This window comes from Chenopodium album, chromosome 18, assembly GCF_948465745.1.
Source record: "Chenopodium album chromosome 18, dcCheAlbu1.1, whole genome shotgun sequence".
In the NCBI taxonomy this organism is placed as follows: domain Eukaryota; kingdom Viridiplantae; phylum Streptophyta; class Magnoliopsida; order Caryophyllales; family Amaranthaceae; genus Chenopodium; species Chenopodium album.
The window spans coordinates 46368229-46383568 of NC_137851.1; the positions used below are offsets into that span (position 1 = coordinate 46368229).

Here is a 15340-nt window from a genome sequence, read left to right on the forward strand (position 1 = left end):
AAATAAATGTATATATAAATCAGACAGATTTATTAATTTAATCTTTAATTAAAAAATTGTATTGTATGCTTAATAAAATAAAACATCGGTTGCATCATAATGTTACGGTATGCAGTTATTAGATAAAGATAGGAAACCAAATATTATACATATAATTAAAGATACTTAACATATCAAATAATGAAATAATTAATATTTGAGTATAATATATAAGGAAGAAAAATAATGATTATTTTGGAAGGAAAAAGTATTATTTTTGTAAGAAAGGAATGAAAATATTATACTTTGTATTACGTATATTAAATCTTTTCTAAGAAGATTTTTTTACAAAAAACCAAAAAGCAAAAAAATAAAATAAAAATAAAAAGTTTTGGCGGGAAAATTTTTAACGAAAAGTTGACACGTGTCATCTTTTGTTTTGCCGTTAGTATATAGTTATTATTATAGATAATTAATAATATTATTGTTTTTGTTAGTAGTATTGCCATTATTAGAGCATCTTCAATGGCAAGCAACAATGCACTGTAGCTTGCTTTTCCACATCAATTTTTAAGCTACAACACTTTTTAGCAACAAAGTGTTCCAATGGTAAGCTATAACATCTTTTAGTTTGCAAAAAATAAAATTTTAAAAAATAAATAAATAATTACACATGTTACAACATGAGTGGAGTTTATTTGTCTCTTTTTCAATTTTGCATGTAGCTTGTTTGGGCTACAGTAGCTTACATGTTATTTAATTTTTTGTTCTCCAATGGTAAGTATGTTGCTAGCTTAGGAACTTTATTTATACTGCAAGCAAGTCCTTACTATTAAACCATTGGAGATGCTCTTATTTATTACTCCGTATTGTTAGTATTATTGATTTTGTAAAACACAAACTATTGGGTGCGGGCACTCACACCCAACAGTTCGTGCAGGAGCCTATTTCTTCTTAATCTTCTTTTCATTCTAAAACTCTAAATCTCTCTTCTTCAATCTCCTTAAACCCATCAATTACATTCATCAGAAGATTATTACCCACATTACAATGCAAAATCGTCGGCATCATATATCTAAACTCAGCCCAGATGAAATCATCCCCAACTGAAAAAAGGACGTCGAATTTGTGGGGAATTTCGCAGGTGGTAGTCAAGGGGGTGTGGAAAATTCGTGAGATGGCCGGAGCTTTGGTTCTCAGGGTGTGTAGCGGCGAGTGGAGTTTGCTGGTGATAGGTACGGTGGCCTGAGTTTGCTGGGTATGGAGCGGCAAGTGGAGTTTGCCGGTGGTAGGTACGGTGGCCTAGGTGCGGTGATCTGGGTTGGCTGGTTCGTTGGGTGCGGTGGTGGCGAAACAATGTGGCTAATTGTGGTTGTGGTGGCCGGACTGATATGATTTGAGGCACAAATGTAATTGATGAACGAAGGAGAAGGAGAGAGCAGGAAAGAGAAAGAAAGAGAAGAAGAGGGGAAAAGAGGAAAGAGAATGAAATAAAAATACTAGTACTTTGTACTTGTATATACTTTATACATGAGATAATACATGTAATATGTAAGCCAATTGATATTTCGTATCAGTCAACATTGAAGAAATTAATAAAAGCGTATCAGCCAACAAAAGATACTTATCAGCCAACAAGAAGAATATATCATCCAATAAAAGATATGTATAAGCCAACAAAAGATACTTATCAACAAACAAGAAGAATATATCATCCAACAAAAGATACATATCAACCAATAAGAGGAATATATCAGCCAACAAAAGATACATATAAGCTAACAAGAGAAATATATCATCCAACAAAAGATACATGTCAGCCAACAGAAGAAACGTATCAGCCAACAAATAAAGTGTATCAGCCAACAAAATGATGAATTCAGCAAACAAAAGCAATAGGTAAGCCAACATAATAAACATATCAGCTAACAAGATGAAACATATAAGCCAACAATTAATATACACATATAAGCCAACTAAAGAAACATATCTGTCAATTTAATGTCTAATATCAGCCAACAAAAGAAAAAAAAAACATATCAGCTAACAAAAGGAATATATTAGCTAACACAAAAACCATCTCAGTCAACAAATGAAATATACCAGCCAACACATAAAACATATCAGCCAACAAGTAAAACATATTAACCAAGCCATCTGCACAGAAACTTGCTTACGGGCATCCGCACGCAATACGTTCTCTTTGTAAATTTGGAATTATTTGGTTGATTTGAAAGTTATGGTGGTTAACTGGTGGTCGTTGGTGGCTAGTAACCACGAGAGAGGATAGTCAAAATATTTGAGCTAAATTTGATATAAAGGGTAGGAACGTATTTTTAGTTATAAATGCGGGCGTTACTTGAAGATTCGAGGGCGACGTTTAGCGTTTCTACACATATAATATCTTTTGTATTGAAATAAATTACCTAAAATATTTGTGGATATTCCTATTATTGTTTGATCTACCATAAGTAAAAATAAAATACGAAATGTTAATAAAGAGGATCCACAAATCTCTCAGTTTAGGAAAAATATATTATTGATTTAATTCCATTACAACAGAAATTACACTTAAAAAGGTAAAATGATATACAAAATTACAAAGCATATAAAAAAAAAAAAATAAAAAAAAAAAAAAAAAAAAAAAATTACTCTATCCATTTTGAAAATAATCTTTATCTTTCATTTTGTATTGGTTTGGAATTAAATCATTAATTATTATTTTTTCCTTCCTTGGCTTTTTTGGGAATCTTCTATTTATTAACCTTGACTATTTTATTCCTAATTGTAGGCTGATTTTATCATTTTCCTTGTGCATATCATGATTTGCGAATAATTGTTGTTACATATAGTTATACTTATTGATATTTAATAAGTAGTTGAAATTATGCACAATTAAACGTAAAGAATATGATTTCTTTTATGTTGGTCAAACAACTTATGTTAACGTTGTAGATTGTGGGACATTCAAATCAAGAACTCTACCCTTTTGAAGTGTAATATAATCTCTTTTGTATTATTTGGAATTAAATTGTTAATAATTGTTCCTTATTTAACATATTACATATCATCTACCATTAACCTTGATTAATTTTGTTCTATCCAACTATAGTTGGATTAGCTTATTATCTTCCATATGTGCACATAGTCCCAAAATGGTTGCAAATAATTCTTGTTATATATAATTGAATTTATATATGATGAATAGCTTATTATGTGAATAAACTTACCTCAAGAACAAAAAATGACACGAACTATACTCATATTTTTCTTACACATTATTACTACTTCCATCATATTCCATGAAGCCAATGCATTTTCATTGCCTATGATCCCCATAGACTCAAGCCACTTACAAATTGTACCTCAAAGTTTCACTACTCGACAACGCCACGAATTCTTGATGAATATAACCATCTCAAGGGCTTCATTGTACCCTCTACTAAGGGACTCAAACTCAAGTACAAATTCATTAGAAGCCGATGTATCATGGAGGCTAAGCAATTATTTCGTAACTCAACTCTTCTTTGGTACAAGCTCGCATCTTTTTGCCCCTTATGTTATCTTAGACACTGCAGATGATAAAATATGGGTCCAAACTTATGGTTGTGACCCATGTTTTGAAGTAAAGGGTGGAAACCCTAATGTCCAATTATCTGCTTCATTTAAATTAATGAGCTTAGATGATCCACGCTGTGCTCTACCAAAACTTGAATATAATGGGTTATGTGGCTATAGAAGCATGTATGGGAGTCGAACCGGACCGACAACCATGGGTCCGATGGGGACGGATACATTTTTATTCATTGATTCTCAAACACAAAAACCCACATTTTTTGAAGATATAGCGTTTGGATGCGGTGTTGAAAATAAGAACATCAGGTTCGGGGATAACACAGGACCTGAAAACACAATTTCAGGGATTTGTGGACTCGGACCAATTAGTCCAAAGTCTTTAATTAACCAACTAGATGCACAAGTTAAAGGTCGTTTTTCTTATTGTCTTACATCTTGGGCTGAGCCTAATCTGGGGAGATCTACAATGTATTTTGGCGATGATGCTCGAATAGTAGGACCAAATGTCCAACAAATTGCTATGAATACCAAAATCAAGTACCATCTTTACTTTACTGGTATAAGTGTCGATGGTAAAAGACTTCCTATTGATAAATCTGTTTGTGCAATTGGTGATACGAGGACTGTCACTACAGGCTTCTTCATTGACTCGGGTGCACCAAGCACAGCTTTAGCTAAATCCGCGTACCAACCCTTAAGGTTGGCATTGGTAAGTTACTTTGGTCAATATGGTTGGCAACCCGTTAAAGAACAAGAGTATGATCTTTGCTACTTGTCGACGCCTAAAGAAAGCCAAAGCTATCCAACCGTGGTTTTTCATTTTTCTAAGGGAGATCAAGGAGGGGAGGTTGATTGGATAATGGATAAAGATAACATGTTTGTTAGATTTGGTACGGTTGATGGTTTTTGTATGGTGATTGGGGAAACTCCTGATCCAGGACCTTGCATCTTTGGAGCGTATCAACATGCTAACTTTAGAGTCTTATATGATGTGAAAAATGGTCAACTGTATTTCACCCCTGATAGATGCCAAGAGAACCTTTCTTAGCTTGATATATACTTTTTATTGTTGAGTTTCTTGTATAAATATGTTGATGTAAATTATAATAAGTATCTGAGGATCAAGGAGTGGAAGGATGGTTAGTTCTTCCATCTCCTCCCGATTTGACCAAGGTTTGATCCTCGCCCCACCCCTCTCTTGATAAGAGAGGCATTCCCCGTATCTTATATTACCATAATAAAATAAAATTATAATTATTATCTTGCATTGTAGTATATTATCCACTTCATGCTTCTGAGTTATTAAAAATTTTACAGGTTAAATTTATAATAGCTAGTGAGTCATAGCTAAGTAATTGCACAATTTAACTAGGGAAAGTGCTATTATGATCTCATTGGGGAATTTTCGAGCACTCTCACAAATAGGCACTCACCAATTGTTCAAGGATGAGGAACTAACAATTTATTAGTGTTTTATTTACCTCTTTATTTAAATTAAAATCTTTTCCAAAACCCTATAAAATTCTCTTGTTTCAAACCTAACCACAATATTTAAACTTCGTGGTTGCCATTAAGTTTATCGATGGTAAGCCCCAAATTCTTCTACAATTTATTGTCATTAGCCATTGACTTAAGAGATCTAAATTCTCAATTCTTAATACCCATCTTAATACTCATTATTGTTACGGGGTCTCAAACACTATTTAGCTGTCACAGTTGAAATTTGATTAACCCTTAACAATCCATAATTTGATTAAAAGTTTATTGAAAATTAATGAATATAAAAAGAATGAAATATTTTTTAAAACAGATAGTAGTGGGTTTGGGTGGAGATCCTAGTACTAAAATGAAGTTTTTTTGCTAAAAAAAAAAAAAAGAGTAACACTGAAAAAAATTAAGGTCATATTTATTAGGTATAACACTTAAAAAAACAATAAAAGACATAACCCATCCAGGCCTTGTTTTTTTGAGCTGCTCTGCTCTGCTCTGTTATGCTATGCCGTGCTTTATTCTACTCTACTCTGCTAAAATCTACTACGCTATGCTCCGTTTGCTCTGCTCTGCTGAAATCTGCTCTGCTCTGTTGAAATTTACTCTGATCTACCCGGAAAATCAAAAGAACAGGGCCCTACTTGGCTTGCTACCTTCTCAGACTTTCGTTTCTTAAAGATTGGATCTTTATTTCAAGATTATGTGTATTTCTAACAACTTGACTAAACAAGGGGTTAGGAACTTAGGATTTACATCACTAAACCAACAAATAATGTATATAAATGTATATAAATACTACCTCCGTTAATATTAATTGCAACTTTGAAATTTTATGTCTTAAAAATATACCCCAAAGTTCCAAGTCTTGCAACTAATATGTAACATATGATGAATTTCAAAAGTATGAAGATATAACACGAACCTGAAGATGAACTGCAACTTTGCAAGTCTCATACATTTTAGTAGTACACCCGTTGTTCAGAGACTGAGCGCGAAAAAAAAATGAAGATCGGAGTAACAGTCATCTGAAGATCAGTATTAAGAAAGCCATCTGATGGTCGAAGCCAAGGTCTGCACTAGTGAATTGAAGGAAGGTCTGCGGTCGGCTTCGATTCACTAGTGCAAACATTGGCTTGACCACTGGATGAGGCATTCTGTTGCAATAATATTGTAATGCTGCTGGCCTGGCCAGGTGGTTGTTCAAGACTTTGTGCTGAGGAGAGCAACTTAATTTGCAGCCATTTTATTTGGTGGTTTCATGTAAAGGTCTTTATTGAGTGCATGTTTTGGGACTATTTTAAAAATTTGAATTGGAGATGGAAAGATATGCTTCTACCAATTTTCGATTCCTTTATATATACTGCTAACAAATAATGCTCAAAGATCGATTATGTCATCATTAATTGCAAGATCGTGAAAACCACAATGGTTTGACTTGATCTTATATTTTATTGTTCTCTTGTACGACATATCGGATTGTCCGGTTAGGGTCATTACAGTTCAAATGTTAGTCCTTCGTATAGGGTTGTTACATGTTTAGTACGGAGTACAAGCTAAGGTTATAAATTGAAGTAAAAAAATGTCCCAAAATATTATTGTTTCTACATCCAATTATTAACAATAGTTAACATGATAATTTTGTTGAGCATAATTGAAGGTGAACAAGTATTAGTGTTATTTGAACAAGCATTAACTTTAATTTGAATAGTGTCTACTAGGAATATAATTTTATTTTTTTATTTTTTATTTTTTTTTAGTTTAACGGTACAAGTATATTTTAAATGTTGGACCATCAGATTTGGATACTTGCATCGATTCTCTCATACGAAGTCAATAATTTATCATATCTCATCATCAATAGACGTGAAGTTTGGTTGTGGCTTTGTTGGCAAAGTTTCAAAATAGTTGGAAACAACCGCTACATTACTAATTGACATTTTCATAGTTGTGCATCAATCAACCTTTAGGCCATGAGCTCCACCCAATTTATAAATAATAACACAGAAAATTTACCATAAGCTTTCTCAAATGTTCAAACTTGCAAACTTTTTTTTTTTTTTTTTTTACTTTCTTTCTCAAGATTTTATAAGTCACACTTAATTTCTGAAGTTACATTTTTATGAATTGATGATGTACCAAGTTAAATTGTACATGTATTTTACAAGGGAATATATATGCATAACGAATCTCTTATAGATAAAAGAGGGTAGCTAAATTAGGGTATTGTTTAAGTTGTTTGAGAAACGAAAATGTAACAATGCACTATAAAGTACTAAATGTAGCAATTTAATTAAAGTATAAAACTGATGTACATTTTAACAATGTTAATAGTTAGTTGTTGCATGTGTAGTATAATCTAAACTTATATTAAAACGAAGGAGTATGTAATAATGAGACCTCTTATTTTAAATCGATTCAAGTAATATTTAATGTCATACGAAGCATTAAAAATAAAAAATGTTACATCATCAAATTTGGTTACTTGTTTTGATTCTCTTATACAAAGTCAACAAATCTCCAACATGTACAGGCGTGAAATTTGGTTGTGGCATGGTGGGCAAATTCATTCAATGCAATTATGCAAGAGAAAATACAAAAGCTACTACTTAGCATATGGAATAGATGACCTTACATATATAAATATTACAAGATTATAATAGTCGCATCAAATTATATGGATGTTTATTCAATTGTTAATTATATGAACCTAGTAAAAAGCCTAAACCTAGAGGACCTTGTAAACCAGTTGTGACTATTTGACTAGCGGTAACGGTACCAATGTTCCAAATGCTGAAATGCAACGTAAATTGGTTGACATCACCATAAACATATTGTTATTTGCAGTGACACGATTGAAAAATGAGAAAATGCAAGTCAATCAACCTGATATACAAATTTTATATATCAGGGGCTGTATGGATCATTTCATATATTTAATTAGGTAGGGGTAGCTTTGTATTTTAATCTCTTTTTTCTTCCCTTCTCCAATCCTCCATCATAGCCAACTGCACCCTTCTTCTTCCACAAGATCATGTGCACACCACTGCCATCACCGCCTATAGAGGTTAAAAATGCCACCACGGAGTATAAGCTTTTCCTAAGGAGTTGATATGACCCTACTTTACACTCATTGCAACTAGGGTGTCTTTCTGTTATCGCCTCGAAGCAGCGTTTGGGTTGTTTTTTATGTAGGAAAACGGGAAGAAAAAGAGGGACACAAAGACGAAGACTGAGATGATAGTGGTGGTGGCAAGAACCTCGTGGTTAGATCGTAAGAGGAATGATGGAAAAAGAGGGATTTTTTTTTGACAAGAGGATATTTAGTTAAACAAAGTTGACAACACCAAGAAACAAGAATCAAAAAGTAAAATGAAGAAATTGACGACGCCGAGTACGAGTAGCTAGCCAATGGGAAGGAGACACCCAAAGACGAGGGACCTTCTAGATAATGGAGAGTTGAGCACAAGGCCACGAAGGAATGTAACGACCCAAGGAGCCAATAGGAAGACATGATATCCCTTCCATGACCACGTAATAGCATAAGAATATCTGAACAGTCTGTATAAAGACGGACAATGAGAAAACCTCGACGCACAACCATAGCTAAGGCCCAACAACAAGCCTGAATTTCATCCTGTAAAGCCGAAGAGGCCAAAAAAGCACTAGAACCCCCACCCAAAACCCTAACAGAATCAAAGCACGGAAGGATCCAATCCGCTCCCAACCTATTATCCGACCTCTCCCAAGACCCATCAACAACCAAACAAACCAAAAGAGATACATCAAGCGAAACGTTCAATACAACTGGATCAAACAAAGAGACAATTAGTTGACGCAAACAAGAAAGAACCATATATTCCTCCTCCATTTCACAGAAGACACACATCAGGCTTTCCTATCAACTATAAGCGCCATGATAGAAGGAACAAAGCACGAAGTTTGACGAAAATGCAAAGCATTACGCGAAAGCCATATAGCCCACAAGATAACAAAAAAACCAGCCAAACCTTCCCAATCCTTAGTGGAAGAGAAGACAGAGATAGAGCGTATGAACCAAACCTCAAATGATAAAGAGCACAAAACAGAGATCGGACTCCCAAAACCCTCCAAGTCCCAAATAGGACGGATAAAACAACACTCTCGGAAAAGATGATCCAAAATCTCATTTTCCATGCCACAAAACAACACACTAGATCAATAGGCATACCACGGGACGCTATGATGGAGGCAAGAGGCGAAGCCTATTGCAAAAGCTTCCAGCCAAAAATATGTCAGCAAGGAAGAAGAGGAAGATACTAGAACCAACCCCACCAGGAGGATAGGAGTGTACCCACCCCCATAAGACTAGAAGGCAGCCTGCAGCAGGGTAGCATATACGGATTTTGTGGAGACCTTTCTATCCCTATTAAATTTCCAATACACAAAATCATCCATCACTTGCAAAGGACGATCAAGGGATAAAATCTTCATAGTTGAACATGCATCAAATAGCCGATGAACTCGAGAGACATCCCATGCTTGAGAATGTAGATCAATAAGAGAGGAAACATGAGTCAAGAACTCCGACTCAGAGGGAAGCGACTTAAACTGCACATGCTCCCCCAAAACCCATACATGCATCCTGCGCGATTCGAACTTACGTCCAGATCTAACCTTCTAAGCAATACCAGGAGCAAGAGATGCCATACCCAAAGCAAGACCCCTAGCACCCCACGAAGGCCAAGATAACCAATCCTGATTTAAAAACCTAAGATTCGGGTACTTAGAGTGAAGCAATCGTGAAGCCGGTAATTGGGGATTCTAAAACAACCGCCAACTCTATTTTGCCAACAAAGACGAATTAAAACAAGAAAGACTACAAATCTCGAGACCTCCCATACCCTTAGGAGCATGAAGTAACGCAGAAGACCGAAGAGCAAGACCCCTAAAAGATTGAGAAGAACGCCACCAAAAACCAGCAAACAATCGATTCATCCGGGAGCAAATAGGCCCAAGAACCTTAAAACCGATAGATTATGGTTAAAAGCAGCCACAAGGATAGAATTGGTGATGACTAGTTTAGCCGCCAGGGAAAGCCGTAGGGAAGAAAACACCATCAAACGATCCACCAAATTATCGATCATAAAGCCAAAATGGAAACTTTTCCGACAACCCAAATTGATAAGCAACCCCATTTAAGTACCCAAGGATGGCTGATCACGAAGGCGCATAGCACGAGCTAAATATTCATGGTAGTCAGTCGAGGTATTAGGACTAAACTTAACAAAGGATTTTTAAGTTCAAAACTTGACCCGACGCAGAACAAAACTCCTGCAGTAGACCCATAACATGATCACACGAGGAAGGAGTGACCTGAAAAAACAGAAGTGAATCATCCGCAAAAAGAAGATAAGAAATAGATGGGTCACCCCTAGAAATCTTAACTCCCTTAAACAAACCCAACGATTTAGCGCGCCGAAGCATTGAAGATAAAACCTCCATGCATAACACAAAGAAATATGGAGAAAGAAGATCTCTCTACCGAAGACCACATCGTAGAATTGTAATACAAATTTAATTGCACAAATTAGTAGCATTGTAGTCAGAATATAGTACCTTTCTAGCTTTCTCCCCTATTTTCAAGGATCTGGCCCTCAAATATTAGATAAAATAAAATTTGTGAAGTTGTGGTTGAAATCTAGTAGTTGTTTTTCTTCCAAACTAAAAAAAATAACTATCTCTGTTTATATTTTTTGCAATTTTAGGGTATTATTTGTGAGATATAAAATATTCTGAATTTGCAAAAAAAATATGAAACAGAGGTAGTAGTACTAGTAGCATTGTGGGCAAGCATATCCTTCTTAGTTAAATACAACTCAAATTCCCAATCTTCTCATTAATGATCAACCACAATATCTACAGTACACACTTTCCTTAATCTTAACCCATTAGGTATAGGAAACTTAAAACAAGATAAAATAAAAGATATTTACACTATATATAAGATGATAATTCCTAATTCTATCTTAACATCTACCCCCCCCCCCCCCCCCCCCCCGCGTGATGGAGCATGAAGATTTTGAACGCCCATCATATCAAGAAAAAAATAGAAAAAAAACTTAAATTATGTCTTTCCCAAGGCCTTTGTGAAAGAAATCTGCCAATTGTACTTTTGTTGATACATATGACGGAAAAATAACACTCTCCTTAATTGCATCTCGTAAAATGACAATATGCTTTATGATATAATGCAGTATTTGCTATGTGTAGCGCTGATCGACTATCACAAAAGAAACCTCATTTCTTTCTTATGTTCCACTCCCAAATCACGCAATAGTTTTTAGAATCATGTAAATTCATGTGTTAAAGTTGTCATTGACCTGTTCTCTACTTCTGCAAACCTAGAAAATATGTGTTGCTTCTTAGTATTCAAAGATACTGCTGAGAGACCAAGCAACATAAACCATCTAGTCAAAAATTGACGAATCAATCAATGGACTATTAGCCCAATCTGAGTCATACCATCCATCTAGCTTCAAGCTAAGGCACTATATGAGCATAGAAGCATACCTTGACTCGTACATTTCATTTCTTCAAATACTACATCGGCCAGTCTCAAAGATGCTTCAACTTTCAATGCTCCATCCTCTTTCGATGGTTGCAAAAACTGAGACAAAAAGTGCACCGAATATGTATCTGGACTAGTGATAGCCAAATAAATCAAACAATAACGACGCTCTCTATAAAAAAAACCTTCCCCTTCCAAGGCCAGTTTGTGATTATACTCCATTAGAAGTGTGCAGGTTTTGCACCTAACAATTCTGTCTCTGAAATAATGTCAAAGTCATGACAAATGCAAAAATCGTGCGTTCTCCGTGCCATCTCTAATCCCAAAAGATATTTTAGGATACCTAAATCCTTTATTTCAAAACATTAATTCAAGTATGCTTTAAAACTCTCCAACGCAAACTTGTTATTTCCTGCAATTATCATGCATATCATCCATATAAATAAGCACACTTAACTGCAATCCCCCCTAAGAAAGGGTGAACAAATATTTCAATGTCATCAACAATTTTTCAAACTAACATCTAGGCGCCTTTTCAAACCATATAACGACTTTTTCATCTGGCAAACTTTGTAGGAATTTTCTTCTCAAACCCTTGTGGTGTTTTCATATAATAAATTTCTTCATCCAAATATCCATGTCAGGAAACATTGTGCACATCCATCTGATGAACCTCCCAGGAACTTTCTTATATGTGCAATTGCAAGCTTTCTTTTTCTCTTTTTATTTTTTTTTTCAATTTTTTTTTATTTTACTTTCTTTCTCATTATTTTAAGTCACACATAATTTATGAGGTTAATTCATTATTAATTGAGGATGTACCATGTTAAAATGCATGGGGGTATTATACACGGGAATATTTGAATATGTGCATAACAGTTCTCTAGCTCATATAAAAGGGTAAGTAATAAATTAGGATATTGTTGAAGTTGTTTGAGAAATAAAAATGTATCAATGCATGCACTATAAAGTACTAAATGGTGCGCTAAAGTAGAAAAGTGGTGTAGATTTCAACAATATTAATAGTCAGCTGTTGTGAAATATAATCAAATTAAACTTCTATTAAAACGAAAGAGTATGTACAAATAGAAATCTTGTTTTAAATCGATTTAAGTAATATTTAATGTCATACGAAATATTAAAAAACTAATAATGTTGCAGCATCAAATCTGGCTACTTGTTCCGAATCTCTTATACAAAGTCAACAGATCTCCAACGTGTATAGACGTGAAATTTGGTTGTGGCATGGTGGGCATGTTCAATGCAACTGTGCAAGAGAATCTTGAGGTTATTCAACTGTTACTTGTTATTCTCTTAAATTGCCTTGCGGGCATAGTAAAAAGCCAAAGGCAAGAAGATCTTTTAAACCAAAAGTTGTAACTAATTGTAGCAACTTCCCAATGCAATATAAATTGGCTGACCTCATCTGGCTCATCATAAACATGTTATTAGCTGACAGCGGTGACGCAATACGAATTCTAAATTATAATTTACTTTTATTTAAGGCGTTTTAAAGAAGTTAGTACAAAGCCAATATATAAAGCAATCTAATTTTGCCTATACGTACGTACCAATTAGTTGCATTGTGAATTTGTGGTATACGGATCCCCTTAACTCACACCTCTATTGATACTTAGCTTCCAAACATCCGGCCTCCACACATTAGACCAAATATATTGCGAGGGTTGAAGTCTGAACATGATCATTCTCCTCACTTATAATAATAAATTAGTAGCATTGTCAGTGATTGTAACCTATTCGCACCCGAACTTCTAAACAATCCCCATTTTAAATGTCAGTTTGTATATTTGTTTAGTTGTAATTCATTGATTGTTCATTTTAGTTGTATGTTTGCCATAAGACCCAATAAGTATCAGTAAAAATTGGAATCTTAGTATACTATTGAACCCAACATTCAAGTAAAGTTGAATTAGTGTTCTAAGATAAAATATTTAAGTGAGAGTGAAGGATAGCTCATATGTTTAGAGCTTCCCTTCCGATTTCAAACGATTTTGGGATCCATTCTTATAAGTTGCAGTAACAATTAGTTAGACCTTATGACAAATCAATAACCATTTCCCTTCAAATAAGGAAATTAGTTATAACTGTTATGATTGGTTAGCTTGATCTTTAGTTTGTAGTGAGAGTAGTATACAATAATATTTATATAGCAAAATCTAAAATCAACATAAAATTTTCAATCAATGATATAAGAACAATGGTAGGTGTAAAACTTCTTTTATTTGAAGATCGGTACATTCAATGGTAAGACTAGAAAACAGAAATGTCATCTGCGCTCCAAATCTCTAGCTTTTGAACATAAAATTATAATTGTTAAACTTATATCACCATAATTTTCTTGACTTTCTTTGATCTTGACTTTCATTGACTTGACCTCTGTTTTCTTGGATTCGTAATTTAAGGATTTGGGATTCTGTAGAGTTCTCTTGATGCCATTCAATAGAAAATGGCTAGGTATGTTCCATCCTCAGTATAGCTCTAGAGTTACAGCGGCAGCAATGCAGCATTAGCATGTTAGTACGGCAGCAATCTAGTAATACTCATACTGCCGGATTATCTTTTATCACATTTGTTATTCATGTTTGGGAATTGATCAAAGAATTGGTTCTCGACTCCCAACATTTGTCCCGGACAGTACGACTTCCCAAAACACCTCATAATCCTGTAATCAAAATAATTCAATTCAACGATTTAGGAACGCTACTCTAAGGCCTTGTTTTTTTTTTTTTTTTTTTTTTTTGAGTTGTGGTATGCTCTCCTCTGCTAATTATTAATGATCTGCTGACACCTGCTCCTCTGCGCTGTTTTGTAAAGGAGCTCAAAAGAACAAGGCCTAAACCTTGAGTATATATACTTATTTTAGGTTTTTACAATCAATAATCACCTAGTGAACTAGTTATATCTAAGTTTTAGCTAGCTAAATTAACAACAATTATATATATAAATAATTATTAACCCATGGATGTATTCAACGAACATAGAAAAGCTATTGTAAAAGACACATCTAACAAGACTTTAAAAAGAGACGTACCTCAATTTTTAAAACCAAGCAAGTACTCTATTAAGAAACAAAATGAACACTTTCCATGATGTTTAAGGCGATTGTTGGTAGACGATGAGGCGCACGCTGCTCCTTTGAGGCTGTAACTGTAAGATAAGAAGGACATCCGGTGATATAGCCAATGTTTGCACTTGTGAGTGAACGTGATCCAATTCGTTGGTCTCACTAGTGCAAACATTGGCGAGGCCACCGGAAAAGGCCTTCTAAGGCAATACAATGGCTGCTTACTATATTCATATGCTGCATATAATGATTTTTATAATTTATGATTTTATGAATGTAATTGAGGATTCTGATCACCATTTATATATTGCAAACTTAAATGCACAAAAACTCCGGATTAGTACAAGATCGTGACAACCCCTCATTAATTAATTAGTTTAACTTGGTTTAATTTGATAGATAATTGATTTATTACTCCCTCTTATTGCATGAATGCTGATGATCTGCCTATTTTATTATTCACCTAAATTGCCCATTGACAATACATTTAATTTTATTTATTGATGAATTTCTATACTAGCTAGAGTAGGTACTACGTAGTACGTACTCTATAGGTTTATAAAAATACAATATAATAATCATCGGCCCTGTTCTCTTCACCTTATATTTGCTGAACTGAAATTATTTTTACTGAAACAAAATTATATTTGCTGAACTTAAGT

At 34.4% G+C, this 15340-nt stretch overlaps 1 protein-coding gene across 1 annotated transcript; it reads left to right on the forward strand.

Annotated features, from left to right (window-relative positions):
- Nucleotides 1–3223: 3223 nt before the first annotated feature.
- LOC145592229 (aspartic proteinase nepenthesin-1-like) lies at nt 3224–4603 on the forward strand. The gene has a single exon (XM_081648685.1). The coding sequence runs from the start codon at nt 3224–3226 to the stop codon at nt 4601–4603; it is 1380 nt and encodes a 459-aa protein (XP_081504811.1).
- Nucleotides 4604–15340: the final 10737 nt, after the last annotated feature.

Coding starts and splice junctions, on each gene's coding strand:
- LOC145592229 (XM_081648685.1), top strand. CDS start 3,224: ATGACACGAACTATACTCATATTTTTCTTACACATTATTACTACTTCC.